This window comes from Rhinolophus ferrumequinum, chromosome 12 (assembly GCF_004115265.2).
Source record: "Rhinolophus ferrumequinum isolate MPI-CBG mRhiFer1 chromosome 12, mRhiFer1_v1.p, whole genome shotgun sequence".
NCBI lineage: Eukaryota > Metazoa > Chordata > Mammalia > Chiroptera > Rhinolophidae > Rhinolophus > Rhinolophus ferrumequinum.
Window position 1 is genome coordinate 82,348,143 of NC_046295.1, and position 19,417 is coordinate 82,367,559.

Genomic DNA, 19,417 nt, shown 5'->3' on the forward strand with positions numbered 1-19,417 from the left:
GTGAGCACATTTCCCTGTGTGTGGCCCGGGGAGGACAGCGGGAGGGCCTGGCGGTGGAGGCAGCCTGAGTGTGACTTGCGCCTGCAGCCCCCTGTATGACCAGTACTGCAAGGACCACTTCAGCGACGGGCACTGCGACCAGGGCTGCAACAGAGCCGAGTGCGAGTGGGACGGGCTGGACTGTGCAGATCACATGCCCGAGCGGTTGGCGGCCGGCACGCTGGTGGTGGTGGTGTTGATGCCGCCGGACCAGCTGCGCAATGGCTCCCTGCATTTCCTGCGGGAGCTCAGCCGCCTGCTGCACACCAACGTGGTCTTCAAGCGCGACGCCAACGGCCGGCAGATGATCTTCCCCTACTATGGCCACGAGGAAGAGCTGCACAAGCACCCCATCAAGCGCTCCGTGGAGGGCTGGGCCGCCCCCAGTGCCCTGCTCGACCAGGTGAAGGATGCACTACTCCCAGCCGGCAGTGGTGGACGCTGGCGCAGGGAGCTGGACCCGATGGACATCCGCGGGTGAGTGAGCCCTGACACACGGCCAGGCCGTTGCCTGACCCCTGGGGCCCTCCCCAGAGTAGGTGCTCTCCCCCCACGTGATGGTAAAAGGGCCGAGGTTCTGACAGGACCCGGGAATTCCGGGCCTGCCACAGGTGAGGGCCACAGGCAGCGTTCCCACCCACCCAGGGCACGTGACCCCAAGGCCCGCGTGCTGGGGCCTGCAGTCAGCTTCCAGGAGAGGATCGGGCCTCTGAGGTCTCTGTCCTGCGGACATAAGCCAAAGGGGTGCTTGTGGCACCCGAGGGAACCACAGGATGGCAGGGTGGGGTGGGGGAGCACTTTGCGGGGTGTCTGATGAGCACCTACTATGTGCCCGGCTCATGCTGGTGCTTGACTTGGGCTGTCAGGGGCACCATCCGCCTCCAGGGCTGTTCCCGTCCACATGCGAGTCCCTGCTGCCCCCCCCTCGAGTTCTTGGAGTACCTATCTCCCCACCCATCGAGATGATGCCACCAGGGCCACAGCTGGTCCCCAGAGGCAGCCTGCCCGTTGAGTGAGAGTGGAGAGGAAGCCTGGCCCACGTGTCTCACCCCGGCCCGTACCCCAGGTCCATCGTCTATCTGGAGATTGACAACCGGCAATGCGTCCAGTCATCTTCTCAATGCTTCCAGAGCGCCACAGACGTGGCCGCATTCCTGGGGGCGCTCGCCTCGCTGGGCAGCCTGAATATCCCCTACAAGATCGAGGCCGTGCAGAGTAAGTGGCAGCCCCCTCGCCCGGCCCGGCCGTCACCCTCAGGAATGGCTGGCTTGCGTTTTAGGGAGAGTCTGCCTGGGAGGGGCTGAGTCCCAATTCCCTCCCCAAAACGCTTGCTCTTTGTGTCACTTACCACCCACGGGTGGGTGCCGTGCCATCCAGAGTTCGGGGAGCTCTTTTCCAGAATTTTCTGCCTGGCACACACCCTCCCTGCCATAGTGACAGCTGCCAGTGAGGCTGGCCCCGGGGACAGGTACATCCGCCAGAAAGGGGTAGCCTTTTCCGCTCCCTACCCGTTCCCCCTGGTTTTTCTTTCTTGGGTATTATTTCAAAATCATTACAGCTTTTTAAAAAGGAGAGAGAGGGGTGGGGGAGAGAGAAGGATTGATCGGTGTCATGTGAAGTGTTGAAGTTTGTATCTCGAAAATCCCCGTAAATCCTTTGTCTTAACAGCTCAGTGCGGGCGCAGCGGTTTCACGTTGGCTAATCCTCCTCCCTTAAAGGGGAGAAAAGTAAAAGCCGCCTCCAGATACTCGGCTGGTGCAGGAGAGAACTTAGCGATAGTTTGCAATTCTGATTAATCGCGTAGAAATGACCTTGTTTTGGGGGGCGGGATGGAGGAGAGCCGGTGAGGAGGCGCCCTGCCGCGGAGCCAGTCCGCTGCCCCCTGGCCGCGTAGGTGCCGCCTGATGCCCGGGCGCCCACCGGCGGCTCCTGTGCCCGCAGGTGAGACGGTGGAGCCACCACCGGCCCCGCCACTGCACTTCATGTATGTGGCTGTGGTTGCCTTCGTCCTGCTCGTCTTTGTGGGCTGCGGGGTGCTGCTGTCTCGAAAGCGTCGGCGGCAGCATGGCCAGCTCTGGTTCCCTGAGGGCTTCAAGGTGTCGGAGGCCAGCAAGAAGAAGCGGCGGGAGCCCCTCGGAGAGGACTCCGTGGGCCTCAAGTTAGTGGACGCTGCCGTGGCTTCTGGGGGGCTTGGGGGAGGCAGGGCCCTGCAGACACATGGCCCCACCTCGCCCACCAAGCGTGGTCGAAGCCCTAGCCTCGGGGAATGTTCCTGGGGAGCCCCCCCCCTTACTCTTGCCCCCCCACCTCCACCCCAGGCCCCTGAAGAACGCCTCGGATGGCGCCCTCATGGATGACAATCAGAACGAGTGGGGCGACGAGGACCTGGAGACCAAGAAGTTCCGGGTGAGTCAGGCGGCCCCAGGGCTTCCCCTGTGTCCCCTTCGCCCCCTCCCTGCCTGCTGTGATGGGGCTTTCCACTCGACCCCCTTCCTTAGTTCGAGGAGCCAGTAGTTCTGCCTGACCTGGATGACCAGACAGACCACCGGCAGTGGACCCAGCAGCACCTGGATGCCGCCGACCTGCGTGCGTCTGCCATGGCCCCCACACCTCCCCAGGGCGAGGCTGAGACCGACTGCATGGACGTCAACGTCCGAGGGCCAGGCAAGTGCCAGGCCAGCCGCCCGCACCGGCCCCGGGGTACTCGGTCAGGGCCGTTCGTCTGCAGCCTGTGCTTCCCTGGCCCCATATCCCACCCGCCTCCCTGCCCTGAGCCCCTGGGGTCAGTGCTTTGGAAGCTGAGCATGGGGACGGGCGGCAAGGTGCTCAGTCCTGAGTCACGGTCACCTGGCTTCTCCTAAGTGACAACTGAGCCCGCGTGGCCCTACTGAAAATTGATTTCTTCTCAACGTCTTTTGAGACATCGAAGGTTGATTTCCTAACTGCATTTTCCCATTGCCTTTTTTCTGGGTGGATTACCAGCAAAAATTGCAGGCAGGTCATAAGCAGAGCCACAGGGGGGCTTCATGGCCCAAGGGTCAGTTGGCAACTGAACTTGGCTTTATCGCTTGGGAAGCTAGGATCGACTTTGGTAGCCCCAGGTGGCACGACCGTGCGTGCAGGCCGCCACAGGCTGGGCCACGCGTGTAGACTGCTGCCTGGTAGCTTGGGGCAGTCGTCACTGCCCGGAGCTGCCACTGGGGCAGGCTTTCTGACAGCCCACCCCTGTCCCTGCCCTCACTGCAGATGGCTTCACGCCCCTCATGATCGCCTCCTGCAGTGGAGGGGGCCTGGAGACGGGGAACAGTGACGAGGAAGAGGACGCGCCGGCCGTCATCTCGGACTTCATTTACCAGGGTGCCAGTCTGCACAACCAGACGGACCGTACGGGTGAGACCGCCCTGCACCTGGCTGCCCGCTACTCACGCTCTGACGCGGCCAAGCGCCTGCTGGAGGCCAGTGCTGACGCCAACATCCAGGACAACATGGGACGCACGCCGCTGCACGCGGCCGTGTCTGCTGACGCACAGGGTGTCTTCCAGGTGGGCAGCTGTGCCATGCGCTCGCCCTCGGCCAGCCCCCCCACTGGCCTTCTCTTCTGGTCTGGGCCGGCAACTCAGTTCACCGGGACCCGGAGCCCTGATCCCCAGCATAGCCTAAGCATGGACAGCTGGTGTCTTTATCTTGAGCCTTTGCTGAGTGAGGTGCATGGCTGGGGAGGCCACTGAACCCCACGCATCCTCCTCAAAGGGAGGCCAGGCTGGAGGCGGTCCAGCAGGAGGCTGAAGAGATCTGCTGGGGGCAGGGCCTTCTCACCCGGACCCATCACGCCTCCCTCCTCCCTCCCAGCTGCAGCCAGAGGCGTAGCCTGTGGCGGTGTGAAGAAGGGTTTAGAGTCTGCCGCTTGCTGCCTGCAACCCTGAGCCTTGACCTTGCTGGGAAGCCCAGGACAAGGGTGGATTTAGAGATTTGGATGCTTGGGTCTCTGGGGATTGTCCCCGATAGAGGCTCATTTTGCAAGCCCCCCACTGGTCCCCTGGCTCTGAGCAGCCCAGCTCTGCACAGATGGGCAGGTGAGCAGCGGGGGAGGGGGCTGTCACTATAGAACCTTTGATTTCATAATTTTTGGCACATTGTCTTTCTATAGAAATTGAGGTTAGCTGAACGAGGACCGTGGGAACGAGTCCCCAGAGGCAAGCTTTAGCTGTTTGCCGTGGCAGCCTTTCTGGCACATAGAGACATAAATTTCCCACAGGCTCTTTGCAGGGACGAGGCTAGTCCTGCACATTGCTTGGCACCCAGGCAGGCAGCATCTGAAAGGCTGCCCACACTCTCCCCTGTGGCTGGGCAGGGATCTGACCCCTGTGTCCTGGGGTGGTGGTGGCAGCCAGGCCTGTGGCGAGGATGAAATGAGGCCACATGGGGTCACCAAGGGGCTGGTCTGTGGGCAGCGTGGCCTGCACTCTGGCCCCGGCCCCTCTGGTAGCAGCTGGTGGGGTCCTACCCTCTCACTCTGTGGTCAATCAGACCCCAGCAGGGACAAAGCCCCCGCTGGGGACCTGTTCCAGATCAGCGCCGAGCCTCCCACCCCCTGTCACCTAGATCCTGATCCGGAACCGAGCCACAGACCTGGACGCCCGCATGCATGACGGCACGACGCCCCTGATCCTGGCCGCCCGCCTGGCCGTGGAGGGCATGCTGGAAGACCTCATCAATTCGCACGCCGACGTCAATGCTGTGGACGACCTGGGTAAGCCAGGCTGTGGCGCAGCCCCCGGGGGACGGCCCGCTGCCGCCCGACCTGCCCCAACCCCCACTCCGCTTCTCCCCCGCAGGCAAGTCCGCCCTGCACTGGGCTGCCGCCGTGAATAACGTGGAGGCCGCCATCGTGCTCCTGAAGAATGGTGCCAACAAAGACATGCAGAACAACAAGGTGGGCTGGGGCACGGCTGGCAGGGCATGGCACCCAGCGCCACTCCTTTCTGACCATGGGTCCCCCAACCAGTGACTGAAACCCTGGGCCTCGGCCTCCTCACCTGTGAAATCCGGGCGAGAACTGGGCACAGACGAGACCCCGTAGCGTGGTGCCTGGGCGTCGTTAGCACCCCTTGCTTCACTGGACCTGTTCTTACTGGTCGCCTCCCAAGCACAGGAAAACACAGGGCTGTCACCACAGCAGGACATAGTGCAGTGAATAGTGGGGTGGCAGCTGTCCTGTGTGTCCCTGTCTATGACCTGGACCTCACCTTCCCCCCTCGGCTATCACCGGGCAGGGAGACCCAGATGGTGCAGGTGGAGCCAGAATGCTGGTGGGTGTTGGGGCCTGGGGCACTGTGTGGCCCCCACACGTAAATATGAGTGGCTGCCTTGCTGCATGTGACCCCACACCCCCAGCCTTTCTATCCCCCACTTTCATGGTCTCCCCGGAGGCTAAGGAAGCCCCTCATGTCCTGAGCCTGCACAGGGCTCCTCTGGGTCCTTGGCACAGAAGCGCAGGCACCCCACCCCCTGCTGTCCCCCTGATCTGCGCTGTGTTTCAAGCTGAGGCCTCCATCCTGGGTGAGGGGTCACAGCAGGCAGTGGGCACTGGGGCTCCTGAGTCCTCGGCAGGCCAAGGCTTGATCTCAACCACCTCCTGCTGGGGAGACTGAACCTCAGACACAGGGACCGGTCACAGGGCATCGGGCCACTACCAGGGCCTTGTGTGTGCCTGGCGGGCACCATCAGGCTTTACTTCCACATAGCAGCCTGGCAGGGACACGCGGCATGTCCACTGTACAGACAACAAAGCTGAGACCCAGGGAAGAACGTAAGATGTCAGGGTCACTGGGGGAACATTTGAGGGGGGACTCCCACCCTGCTGCCCACAGATACACTTCAGGCATCCTCAAGCCCCTGAAATTGCTGCAGCATTTGCGTCTGCAGTTTTAGAGGGAGGAGGACAGGCCACAGTTTGTTAGATTTCCTGTGAGGGACCCCCACAAAGGGACCCCCCCCACCCCTGGGTTTAGAATATGGGATCCCACAGACTCACCTCTGGGTGAGTCTCAGATGATGTATTTGAGGCTTTTTTTTTTTTTAGAAAGACTTAATCGGGCCAGGTAGCAGGAGCACGCGGGGGGGGGGGGTCAAAGGCTCTCCCCCCGCCCCAGTGGTGGGGTGGGGGCGTCAAACCGCAGGCCCCCCTAGCAGTGGGGCATCGGTGAGGGTGACGCGTCTGCCTGTGCCCGTGTCCCCAGGAGGAGACGCCTCTGTTCCTGGCCGCCCGGGAGGGCAGCTACGAGACCGCCAAGGTGCTGCTGGACCACCTGGCCAACCGGGACATCACCGACCACATGGACCGCCTGCCCCGCGACATTGCGCAGGAGCGGATGCACCACGACATCCTGCGGCTGCTGGATGAGCACAGCCTGGTGCGCAGCCCTGCGCTGCACGGCGCCAGCCTGGGGGGCGCGCCCACCCTGTCCCCCCCGCTCTGCTCGCCCAACGGCTACCTGGGCAACCTCAAGCCAGCCGTGCAGGGCAAAAAGGCCCGCAAGCCCAGTACCAAGGGCCTGGCTGGGGGTGGCAAGGAGGCCAGGGACCTCAAAGCACGGAGGAAGAAGTCCCAGGACGGCAAGGGCTGCCTGCTGGACAGTGCGAGCGTGCTGTCACCTGTGGACTCCCTCGAGTCACCCCACGGCTACCTGTCGGACGTGGCCTCGCCACCCCTCCTGCCCTCCCCTTTCCAGCAGTCTCCTTCTATGCCCCTCAACCACCTGCCTGGCATGCCTGATACCCACCTGGGCATCAGTCACCTGAGTGTGGCAGCCAAGCCCGAGATGGCAGCGCTGGGCGGGGGTGGCCGGCTGGCCTTTGAAGCGGGGCCGCCACGCCTCTCCCATCTGCCTGTGGCTTCCAGCACCAGCACAGTCCTGGGTACTGGCGGTGGCAGCGGGGCCATGAATTTCACCGTGGGTGGGACCACGGGCTTGAATGGCCAGTGCGAGTGGCTGTCGCGGCTGCAGAACGGCCTGGTGCCAAACCAGTACAACCCACTGCGAGGGAGTGTGGCCCCGGGCACACTGAGTACACAGGCCCCGGCCCTCCAGCACGGCATGATGGGCCCACTGCACGGCGGCCTCTCTGCCAGTGCCCTATCCCAGATGCTGAGCTACCAGGCCCTGCCCAACACGCGGCTGGCCACCCAGCCTCACCTGGTGCAGACCCAGCAGGTGCAGCAGCCGCCCAGCATCCAGCCACACCTGGTGAGCTCAGCCGCCAATGGCCACATGAGCCGGAGCTTCATGGGCGGGGAGCCAAGCCAGGCCGATGTGCAGCCGCTGGGCCCCAGCGGCCTAGCCGTGCATACCATCCTGCCACAAGACAGCCAGGTCCTGCCCACCTCGCTGCCATCCTCCCTGGTCCCACCCATGACCACTGCCCAGTTCCTGACGCCGCCCTCGCAGCACAGCTACTCCTCCTCGCCCGTGGACAACACCCCCAGCCACCAGCTGCAGGTGCCCGAGCACCCCTTCCTCACCCCGTCCCCCGAGTCTCCCGACCAGTGGTCCAGCTCATCCCCGCATTCCAACATCTCCGATTGGTCCGAGGGCATCTCCAGCCCGCCCACCAGCATGCAGTCCCAGATCTCCCACATTCCGGAGGCGTTCAAGTAAATAGCCGCCCGCCCGGCACGGCGCTTCCTTTCCCAGGCTCTGCTGGGGCGCTGGCTCGTGTGCCCCACGGAGGCCGGGCCGACCAAAGGAGCTTTTATAAAAAGACACATGTTTTTATACAAAATAAGAGGACCTGGATTCAAAAAATTTTTTTTTTAGTATTTATTTATGTACTTTTATTTTACATGGAAACACTGCCTTTTTATTTATATGTACTGTTTTCTATGGCACCAGCTAGAAATTTTTATCTGTACCAGGAAAATAAACTAGTTCTCAATCATAATTTTCCTACTTAGGATGAAGATTGTTACGTATCTGTAAAAAAAATATAAAACAAAGATTCATGATTTATAAATGCCATTTATTTATTGATTTCTTTTTTTCAAAATCCAAAAAGAACTGATGTCGGAGAAGGGAGGTTTGAGCCAGCACCATCCCAAAACCTCCTGGGTGCCTCGGGCAGTGCAAACCCCCACACCCCCTCCCAGCATCTAGAGATGAAGCGGCAAAACCTTCACATCTTTGGGACATGGGTTAATTTGCATCTAACAAACGAAAGTAAAATGTAAAGTGATGTGGTTTATGCATTTGGTTGCTTGTTAGTGATTTTTTGGAAAGCGTGCTTTCAGCAATGTGTTTTTGGTGTCCTGAGAGTACATTCGTGGTACCAATCATGAATCTTTGTTTCAGGTTCAGTGTTATGTAGTTGTTCGTTGGTCTTGCCAATTCTTGTTCCATTTGGAAGTTCTTCTGCTCCCTGCCCCCAGTCCTTGATGTTTAAGCAAGGAGCCAGGTGTGGCTGTGTGGTACCCACCTTGGCCCTGCGTGGAGGAATCCTACCCTTTTGTGGGGCAAGACTGCCTGGGCTGGCCCGCCGGAGGCACAGCACCTTCCAGGATCAGCAGAAGGTGGACTGGCACGACCAGGGCGTGGGCTCAGCCCCAGGGCCCCAACCGCTGATGGGCCCCGTTTTTGTAGAGGAGACTTGTGAGAGCAACCTGCATTGAGGTTCTGGGAAAACATGGTTGTGTCTGGCCTTGGTGTAGGGAGGCCACTCTTCTGGGGGCCTGGTGGGGCTCAATGGGGTGCAGCCGAGGCGGTCGGCTGGGGGCGACAGGAGCCTGCTCGAGGGCCACCCCTCCTGGTTTAGGGGGGCCAAGCCCCGGAGGAGGAGCAGATTCTTGCAATATCAAGTATAGCCTGTGGCAAAATAAATGTAAATACATTTTTAAAGGTGGATTTTGTTTAAAAAATCTGAATGAACAAGTCTGTCAAGGGTCACGCTGATGAGGGGTGTCAGAACGGGGCTCTGCTCACAACCCAGGCCTCGCAACCTGCCGTGCCGACACCAAGATCGTAGCTCCTAGGAGCGGCCCCGGGGAGGCCGCCTGCTCGCTCGGGCAGGTGTCCACCTCCCAGGGCGGCTTCTCCGGCCTCGCCGGGGCCAGTATTGTGCCATCCCTCATGGGTATGACCAGACATATCCTAAGATGTTGATTCTTACTGTGTTTTATAAAATAGAGTGTAGTTTACAGGAAAAGGAACTTTTTTTAAAAAGTTAACTACATGTAAAACTGTAGAGGATAAAAATGATGTATTTTTTTTTCATCTTTTTTTGTTAACTGATTTGCAATAAAAATGATGCTGATGGCCATCCAGATTTTGCAAAACTTGGCTGTGGTGGCTCCCTTTCTGGGAGGGTGGGAGGGAGGCACTAGCTCTTCTGCTCGTTCTGGTGGAGAGAGACCACCCAGCCCTGGCCGGCGGGGTACGAGGGGGCGCTGCGGCCGTGCTGCCTTTTCAGTTCTACTATCCCTGCATCTGCCAGGGCCAGCCTACCACTCCATCCCTCTGCAGAGGCGAAGATGCTGCAGAGCGCAGGGTACGGACAGCCCATTACCTGGGACTCACATCTCTGAGGTGACACCAGGTTCCAAGCTCTCCCATCTTCTGGGCCATTTACCCAGCCTGGGGGTGGTGGGCAGGAGGGCCCTCCAGACCCTGTCAGGAGGGCAGAGGCATCTGAGCACAGCCACCGAGGGACTGACACAGTGGGTAGGAAGATTCTGTGAACCCAAGAGGGTGCTGGGGCGGGGGATACTGTCACCCTCCCTGCTCGGCACGGGAATTCCAGGCTCGGTGGTGACATCTGTGCTACGAAAGCATTATTTATGCAGAACTCACGACAGGTGCCACACGCGACGGGCCTCAGAGTTGGATTTTCCATACGGCCTTCGACTCGTGGCCGTTCTGGACCTCACAGCGGGATTATCAGTAAACATTATCAACGTTTATTACGAACCTATGATTGTCTACAGAGCCGTGCTATGTCCTATGTGTCGTATGTTTCTTCGACGAGATTGCATTGCATTTTGTGCTGAGTGAGCCCAGGTCACGACAAACCTGTGCACTATACCACAGCTCACGTCACTTCATTTTAAAGACAAGCCCTGAAAAAGGGTGTGAACTTCAGTGACATTCCGTGTTCCCCACCAACCATTAACTTATCTGTAGAATGAAAGAAGAGTACACGGACCGGACTGTGGACCGACACTCTCCCTGGCCACACCTGGCTGAGGACCTCACGGTCACCAGTGCCCCTAATGGGTTCAGGCTGAGGCTGAATATCATCCGTATTAAAAAGCAACACTTCCCAGCCCCCTTAGCAGAGTATTACATCACAAGGCATGGAGCTTGAAAAATAAACGTCTTCTTGTGTCACTAAGTCAACTCTGGGAGCACTTATGGAGCATCTGCTCTCAGCGGAGACTCCCACCCCCATCCCTGGGGAAGTCCAGAAATGAATGCCCCACCCTCTCCCAGAAATTGCCGTCTGGGGTTGATGGGGAAGCCAGAAACCTTCCTCTGGCTGCATTGGGGCCAGGTCTTGAACCAGCCAGGGTGTCTGACGCCAGCACCCCAGAGCCCAGAACTCCGCCCAGTCCTGGGAGGAGCCTCCAGCAAGGAAATGGCTTTCTGGGCTCCAACCGCCCTCTCGGAGGCAACGCTCTGCCTCCCCCTGCTGGCAGTACCCCGCCAGTGCCTCCTGTGGCAAGCGGGTGGTTCTGATGGGCACTTCACCAGACTGGTGAGTCACTAGGTTTACGTCTGCACCTCACCTAACGCTCATGGCCACTTCCTACGACAGTGTTAGCATCCCATTTAACAGATGAGGAAGCTGAGGCTCAGAGAAGTAGGTGACTTCCCGAGGTTCACCCATTCAAGCCAGGGCGGGGAAACTCCCAGGTCCATGTTCTTATAACCATTTGAGGGGTCACCTTCCCTGGAAGGACTAGGGGGGCCTGGAGGGGCTATGTCACTCAGCCCATCACTATTCAGACAAAGAAACATGTTCAGGGACGGACTTGCCAAGGTCACTGCCAGGAGTTAATGCCACAGCCAGCCTGGCACTTGGCAACCTGAAGATGTTGGAGTTCTTCCCAGCTCCATCCAGGCCCTTCCACTTTCCAGTCCACAGCCTCCCCGCTTCTGGCCTCCAAGTCCACATCTGTAACTTCAGTTACACACCTAACCACTAGTGCTTAGGACTGTCACTTTCCTGTCCTTTTTATTCCCTGGGCTGGGGACTGTGGTGGCAGCTGGCAGCAAGAGCAGAGTCCTTGGAGGTCATCCGGGCTTCGGCTCTCCCCACCAGTCTGGCCCCAGCAGCCTTGCTGCTCGCCTAGGGGCCCCATGGCCACCTCCCGGGCTCCTGGTTCTCCCTAGTGCCCTCTCAGAGAACGAGAACTTGTGGGGGGCTAAACTAATGATGTCATTCCTAGCTGAAAAGCCCCGGAAAGCTTCCCTTGCTTTCAGAAACCAAGTGCAAATCCCCTCACAGGGCCTGGGCCCTCTCCCCCCTGGCCCCCCCCCCCCCGCAATGCAGACCCACCAGCTGCCATGCCATTGCCTGCTTTCAGGGCTTCTGTCCCTGGCCACTGCAGACGCTTCTGTTTGCTTCTGCCACAAATGCGCCTTCTCCTCCATCCCTGCCCCTCTCCCACCCCGAGCAGGTGGGATCCAGGTGCCTCCGCCCACACTGGGCATTCCCAGTGGTCCATGATCCCCAACGGTAGGGGCCAGGCCTGTCTGTCCCATAGCTACGGCCCAGCTCCTAGCAGTGCCCGGCACGCAGTAGGGGCTCAGTGAACCTCTGCGTACAGTTTTGGGGAGGTGGTCTCCCAGGGCCCCGCTGCAGCTAAGGGGTCACCATACAGGTTTCCTGCAGCTCCAGCTCTCTGTGACCCCGCAGCTGGTGGGTGTGGAATCAGCGTCTTCCTTCTGCTTTCCACTTCGTCCCTATCTCTTACGTATCGCCTCAGATGCTTCGTACCTGGCTCAGTGATTCAAAAAGAAAAGTTCTCCGAGACGGCTAGGAGACAGCACATATGTATCAACAACAGCGTTTCCAGACACTGGACGGGAGAGACAGTGCCGTGCTCGGGCTAACGACACGGATGATGGTGACGTCGTCAAGCCTGCCGCGTCAGCGCTTGGCAGGGTGTGGATTTGCTCCCGCAAGGTCCCCTGGGGGTCTGGGGCGGCTCCCACGGGGCTGGCCTTATAGCCGGGTCTGCACTCCCCTGGAGGTGTCCCCCTCCCCTGACACTTGGCCCGAATGCACACCGCAGGTGCCCGCACACCAACAGGGGCCTGACACACAGATGCACAGAACACACTTAACGCCTGCAGACCCGTTTTCTCCTGGGGGACCAGACTCCCACCCCTGCCTCTCCAGCCATCCAGTCCTCAGCCCTTATTGCCTCCCTCCTCCGGAAGCCCTCCTTGCCAGCTCACTCCACCTCTGAGGCCCTGTCACGCTTTTGCCTGGACCACTCAGCCAGCCCTGTCTCATGGAGGCTGCCCCTTCCTCTCTCCAGGCCGAGCTGGGCAGGCCCCCTGCCTGTGCCCCTAGCCTCAACACCCAGACTGAGGGTGCGTGTCAGGGGCTGAGCAAAGCACCTGGTATGGAGCAGCCTGCACTACAAACATCCACAAACCACAGTAATGCCCCTACTTTATGCCAGGGGTGGGGGTGGGGGTGGTGCGGGAAGTGAAGGATGAGGCATACGACCCCTGAGACTGCAGCCCCACCCCCAAGGGGGCCTGGCTGGTAGGTGGTCAGGAGAGAGCCCGCTCCCCACCTGAGGCGGCTATAAGCCCCGGGCCAGGATGCTCAGTGACGATCCTTCACCCCTCCCCCAATGTGCTCACCTCTAGACCCACACGGTACAGTGGAAATACAATGCCAGCCACTGTGGAATTTTTAACTTCCTAGTAGGTACATTTTTCAAAAGTAAACAGATAAAATAAATTTTAATAGTATATTTTATTTAATTCAACATATCGAAAACGTTATTTCAACATATAATCAAAAGTTGACAATGAGATCATGGAACTTGGGCATTAGAGTTCAGACCAGCCCTGGCAGGTGCTCAGTGGCCGTCTCCTTGGACAGCACAGACCAATGGGAGAGGCCGACTGGCGTAAACATGGGAAGGACAGCCGGGTTCTCTGGCACAGCCTCTGCCCATTGTCCGGGCAAGCGTGCAGCCCTGTGACCTGTGTGCTCCGGGTAACAATAAATCCACCATGGGTCTCTGCATGAGGAGCTACAACTTTGCCCCCAGAAAAGAGCGGTTGATTCTAGCCCACCTGGGGCGGGGGTGGAGGGGCTTCAGGGAAGTGGTGACATTTCTATCAGGAGAAAGGAGAGAGGAATGGACATTGCAGGAAAGGGAAGGAAGCCTGATGGAGAATAACGATGGCTGTCACGGCAACATACCTCCTAGGTATAGGCCCCCGAGTGCTCTGCAGCCAGTCCTCCTACATCCGTTTGCCCGAAACAGTTCCAGCATATATATACCAACAGCATCCCGTTTCAGCCCTCCGATTGTCCACGTTCTCATCCTGCTTGAACCCCAGGTTGAGGAGGACCATCAGGGAGGTTAAGGAAGATGACAGAGGGCGCACAGCATGTAGGAAGCAGGCTGGGCCTTAAAGCAAAAAAAAGGTCTGTGCTCCGCACCCTCGCCTCCACGGCCCAGAGGCCTGATGGCTCAGCCGTGGGCCCAGGAACCCTCTTCCACACCAGGCTGCAAACGGCTGAGAACCTGCGAAAACCTCCCTTAGACAGAGGCTTAGCAGGAGGGAGGAGGGGAGAGGAGGAAAGCCCAAAGTCCTTGCAGGTCAACTAGCTAATCAAAGCTTTCCTTAAAGTCACCCTGCAGGAGTCAACACAAGGCTGCCTCTTTAACAGCTCCGCCCGAGGGCCCAGAGGTCTTCCATTTGTCCAGGGTGGGTTAATTTCTGCAGCTTATGGTCTCTCCAGGTTAGAGCTCACCAGGGCCAACCACTGGGCTCCTCAGAACCCCAGAGGGGCAAGTCTGGGCTCCAACTCTTGGGCTCTTTGAACTCAAATTGAGAGCAAAGAGGAGGCAGGCAGCCCTGAGCCGAGGGGAGTCAGTGCTTTGCCCCCACTTTCCCCTCTTTCAGGAGGAGGGCTAACAATGACATCTCTCTGTGGAGCGCCTTGTTGGGAGAAAGCAACTGCAGAGCAGAGTGACCACCAGGAAGAAGGAAGAAGGGGACCAGGGCAGTGGAGTTCCACGTGTTCCCACTTGGGAACTCAATCTCTGCAAGGCAAATGTTAGCTTAGCAGAGTGGCCACGTCAGATGGGCTGAAACGTTCCCCACACCTGCCTGAGGCTCTGACAGCGTGGCTGCTCCCTCGCCAGTGTCACACCAGACAAATAGCTGCACCACACTCCTTCCTTCTTCCCGGGCCTCGCGTTCCCACCGGTGACCCAGGTTCCCTGCCACCCCGGGCTGTGCACCTCAGCCACTGCAGCAGTAGCAGCAGCCGTCACTGCAAGCTGGGCTGCCAGGTGATGCAAGACGGGTACACTTGCCACCCTTCCTGACCTCTGGAAGGAGCTGGGGCAAGGGGGGCGGGCTGCTGCTCTTCGTCGTCCTTGCCAGGAAGGTGTGCAGGTGAGTAGGCCGGACCTCCCTTTTCTCATCGGAAACATGAAGATACAAATGGCAGCACCCTTTCTTCGCTAAGATCCTCCCTGGGAGGGCTCACATGGTGCCTGCCGGGTGGGCGCGCCAGGACGAGGCAGCAGCCACCGGAGGTGCAGGATGCTGAGGCCCAGTAGCCTAGCCTGTCGCTTGGTACCCTCGGAGTTGCGCTCATTCAGCAACGGTTGGGGCCTCCTTTCACGGGGCTCCGCGGCTTACGGGACACTACTGGACATAGGGGGAGTCGCTGCTCTCTGGGAGTAAGAGTCCTGGACCTCGAGGGGTATTAGGACAGACAAAAGAGGGGCTGGACCTGCTCGCCCAGCCGAGGGAAAAGGACCCGACAGATTGCGTGCATTGGGGGCGGCGCAGAGGGGCCGGCGAAGGTGACGGCCAAGCCGGGGAGGAGGGGCCAGGGAGAGGCGGTGGCGTGCTGGGGTGCGACCCCGGAGGCGCGCACAGCCGGGCAGTGGGGCTTCGACGGCCGCCTGTGGACTGGGGCTGACGGCGTCTGCACCTTCCAGGGCTTTGTGGAGAGCAGACGGGCATTGCTTCCCGAGAGCTAGAACGAACTTCCCCACCAGAACGAACCAACTTCCCCAGCAGAAAGAACCCGGAGCGGCTAACAGCCGTAACCAGGCAACCGGCCGGCCGCCGCGAGGTGCGCACGCGCACTCCGCTGCAGCGGCCGGCGCATGCGCTGTCACCTCTCGCCTGTCTTCCCAGCCCTCGAATCCGACAGCAGAAGGGGAGGGACGCGCCTGCGCCAAGGCGCCGCTCTGGTTCTTGGCTCAGTCAAGTAGCTCTTCTCGGCGGGTGCACCTGCTGGCATCGGTCGTCCAACACTGGTTTTTCCCTTGGGTCTGGTTGAAGAATCCCTACCCTTCTCACATCCTAAAACGAGAAACGGCTAAAGAAAGAGCAGGCGTAACCGAAGCGACGTCCCGAGGCGGCCGCCAGGCGCGCCCGGCCGGGCAGGTGGGCAAGGGGCGGGTCCAAGGGATGGGCGTTGAAGGACTGGACGCGTTGCGGGGCGGGGCAAGGGGGAGGGACGAAGGGATGAGGCGTTGAAGGAATGGACGCCGGTGGGGGTGGCCAAGGGATGCGGCGGTGAAGGATTGGACGCAGGCGGGGGGCGGGGCCACGGGTGGGCCACGGTGGAAGGATGCAGGCAAGGGACGGGGTTAATGTGCGAGGCAGGGCGGGGGGAGGGCGGGGCCAAGGAGCTGAACGGAAGGATGGGCTTAAAAGACTTAACAAGGCGTGAAGCGAAGCCACGGTGGCGAAACGAAGGGATGGGCGGTGAAGGACTGGACGCCGGAGAGGGTCGGGGGAAGGGGCGGAGTGGAGCGTCGGCAGAGAAGTTGCCAGGGGCGGAGCTAATGTGGGGGGCGGGGCAAGGGCGGGCGGAGCGTCACGAGGACTGTGGGGGGCGGGGCTGGCTGGCGTGGCACGCGCTGACGTCGCGGCCGGACACGTCGGCGGCGCAGTGGCCGCGGCGACCGGAGCCGGATGTGCCAAGATGGCTGCTGTGGCGGCTGTGTCTGCGCTCGTCTTAACCGCCGGGCCGGCTTCCGCCAGCGGCTCCTGAGGGGTCGGCGCGCGGGGTCGCGGAGGGACCCGGCGGGAGCCAGTGCGGGCCTTGGCGGGCCTGAGGCGCGCCGGTGAGGGTCGGGGTCTGGGCGAAGGGAGGCCGGCGGGTGGGGCCCGACCCCGAGCGGGCGGCGCGTCTCTGGGGTGCCGGGGCGGGGGGGAGCCTGAGGGGTCGGGTGGGCCCGGGAGCGGCACACGTGTCGCCTCCCGCACCGTATTGCCCGCTGGTCAGACTGACCGGGACCTCACATGAATGGCCGGGTCCTTGGCGAGTGCCTTGCGGCTCAGCTGTGTTGACACTTGTCTCGGCCTTGCTGGCCTCGGTGTGGGGTCGTGTTGGAAGGGCTGGGGGATAGGCCAGACTTGCAACTTTTTAAAGAGTACACACACTTAGGAAGTTTCTTAACACGTCCTTTGCTTCTAAGGTTCTGAAGTTGTTTTGTCTTCAGGGGTTGAAAGATTTCTACTGAGCCATGCAGGTGATGAGATAGATTTACATTTGAACCAGGGAGCAGCATTGTTATGTTACCAAGATGTTGCAACGGAGGTCAAGTGCTGGTGTTTTGTATCAAGGGTTAGAGGATGTGTAAACCAGCCTGCTCGTTTCGTGAGGAAAGTATTACAACAGCGTCTGGACACATCTCAGCCATTTAAAATCAGTTTTTGCAGCTTCACTTTGAAATGCCTTGGAGATGGGACACGGGTTGGTTATTAAGGTTTTGTTTTATAGATGAGATGTGATAAAAATGTTTACATTTTTAAAAAGTTTATTACAGTAAAAGACACTGCCATTAATCCCCCTCAAAGTACTCCCACACACCTTCAACACACTTATCCCGTCGTTCCTGCCACTTTCTGAACCAGTTCTGGAAGTCCTCTTTCCTGAGTGACTTTAGTTGTGCTGTTGTGGCTGCCTCGATGTCCTGAATCGATTCCAAACGTTTGTCTTTCATGGTCGTTTTGACTTTAGGGAACAGCCAGAAGTCACATGGTGCCAGATCTGGTGAATAAGGTGGATGAGGACACACCGTAATGTTTTTATTTGACAAAAATTGCCATATACCAGAAGCGATGTGTGACATGGAGCATTGTCACGATGGAGGATGATTTACACCACACTTTGAAACACATCTTCTCTCAACCGTAGCTCACACCCAACTGACTGCACCGAACAAGTTGAAACTTGTCACACACTTACTAAGGTTTGACAGGCTGCTTCCCATATGAAAGATCCCTGCCTTTCTGTTGGGTGGCACTCAGCAGCAGCGTTCACTGTATTTTTTTATCACACCTTGTACATATGATGCAGGTGCTACCAGAGGTATTTCCTATCCTCATATATGACAAGAAGCAAACTGAGTCACAGACAGTTGTTCCTAGAGTGACACTTGTGCAATTTGAGCACAGCCACCCTCCCTGCAGTTTTTTTTTTTTCCATGCCCTTTCTTAGGGTTGTGGGTACTGTTATCTTAAAAAGATAAGACAAGCAGCAAAAGAGCACTTCTTTCTTGTTCCTTGTGACTCATTCACCCTTAATAGCAGTTACTACAGTAAGTCTCAAAATTGTACTGAGAGTTTGTTTTAGGGTAGTGTGTAAACTTTCATATGATTCCTTCTTTTCTCAGTGTCAGCATGGGTTTTTGTCATTTTTAGCAGTGTTTAGACTCCCGCTTCTTTTCCTTTAATATCTAAATGTGTTTGTACTTAGAAAAGTTGGAGTTTATGGTGTCTTTGGGTCAAGTGCTTAGTCTAGCAGAGCTGTCACTCCAGCTGTCACCATGGGGGAGGTCGTAGGCAGAGGGCAGATGCAGGTGTTTCTTCGTGCTCCTGTTGGTTTACACACTTGCAGCTGGGGCAGTGGCTCTGGGAGGGGAGGAGTGTGCTTTAAGTATCTCAGTTCAGTAGCTAGGAATTTATATTGGACACGGGTCATGCCAAAATATTTCACGGACACAAGCAAGTTAAATCGAAGACTAGGTTTATGAATAATGCATCTTAAAATCAGCTGGTCTTTCTGAAACTGTCTTTTTAAAGTTAGACGACTTGAGGCTACAGCATGACTTACTGGACAGAATAAAATTCCCTGTCATCAGGAGGCAAATGACACGCAGTTGCATTGTTTTTCTGCTGGTGAATAGAGAAAAAAGATCAAAAGAATAAGATTGTCCAAGATTGTTTCAAATGGAATTGGTATATTGCTAAAAAGCTCTCACTTTGTGGTCAGGAGAGTAGCGTTTGCTTCTGAAACGATTCTCAGTCTAGGAGCTGAGGAAATTTTAAGTTTCTGCAAGGAAAACATTTAAGTATAAACATGGGAAATGTAGATTCTGGTAAGATTTCCTTGTTAAACAGTGGTAGGAATTAGTGCACCCTAGAATCCTCTGGGAGTAGAATTTGATCAGATTAGACCTAGAAGGGACCCTAGAAGTCATCACATTAATTCTCTCCTTTATGGCTAAAGACACTGGGTTGCAGCGAGAGAAGAGGTGTGCCCAAGCCACTCGGCTGGACGCCCAGTCTTGCTCTCACAGTGACGCCTGATGAACAAATCCTATAGGCCTGTGCTCCGTGCTTTGTTTTTTTTAAGCTACTTAGAATGGTTGAGGGTCTTCTGAAGCCTTGCAAGGAGGAAGTTGTGTCCCGGAAGACGTCCTGGGTACCTGTTTCACAAAGGAAAACGCTCAGCCTGTTCTACCCTCAGTCCATATAAAGCTGAGCCGTAAATGTTCTTTGTTTTAAAATGACAGCTTGGAACCAAATGAAGTCTCTGATGCTGTTCCTAGTATATAACATACAGTCTATTAAATTTGAGTGAGCTGCAAAGTGTTAGTCGGGAAGGGTTTCCTGTTGACCTAGGACAGCGTGTGCGGGCAGTGATGGTAGCGAATCAGATTCGTAGGATTCGTTTTCAGTTGGGGATAGGAACTTTTATTTGTAAAGTGCTTTACCTAAAGTACATTCATAAGTGGTTTTTTAATTTGCACATTAGAAAGATTTCCAAGAACCAAAACATGTGGATTCAACTCCAGAGTCCTTGTACCACCTCTGCCTTTGGTGTTTACTTTCCTCTGTGATTGGCTAAAGTTAATCCGTTTGTGAGGGTG

At 57.8% G+C, this 19,417-nt stretch overlaps 2 protein-coding genes across 2 annotated transcripts in view; one reads left to right on the forward strand and one right to left on the reverse strand.

The window, feature by feature from the left end:
• NOTCH1 (notch receptor 1) overlaps nt 1-9,343 on the forward strand; it is a 46,545-nt gene extending 37,202 nt beyond the window's left edge. The window contains exons 26-34 of the mRNA XM_033122943.1: nt 88-516; nt 1,106-1,254; nt 1,981-2,197; nt 2,358-2,445; nt 2,538-2,703; nt 3,286-3,581; nt 4,642-4,789; nt 4,875-4,972; nt 6,279-9,343. Coding sequence (XP_032978834.1) covers nt 88-516; nt 1,106-1,254; nt 1,981-2,197; nt 2,358-2,445; nt 2,538-2,703; nt 3,286-3,581; nt 4,642-4,789; nt 4,875-4,972; nt 6,279-7,697 — 3,010 coding nt within the window. The 3' untranslated portion in view covers nt 7,698-9,343. The remainder of the gene's footprint in view (nt 1-87; nt 517-1,105; nt 1,255-1,980; nt 2,198-2,357; nt 2,446-2,537; nt 2,704-3,285; nt 3,582-4,641; nt 4,790-4,874; nt 4,973-6,278) is intronic.
• A 3,781-nt stretch (nt 9,344-13,124) lies between these two features.
• On the reverse strand, nt 13,125-15,697 carry LOC117031592 (uncharacterized protein C9orf163). Its single transcript, XM_033122063.1, is given in 3 exon segments — nt 13,125-14,364; nt 14,366-14,394; nt 14,432-15,697. Coding segments are annotated over 3 exon segments (531 nt in total). The 5' UTR covers nt 14,729-15,697; the 3' UTR covers nt 13,125-14,159.
• Between the last annotated feature and the right edge of the window lie 3,720 nt (nt 15,698-19,417).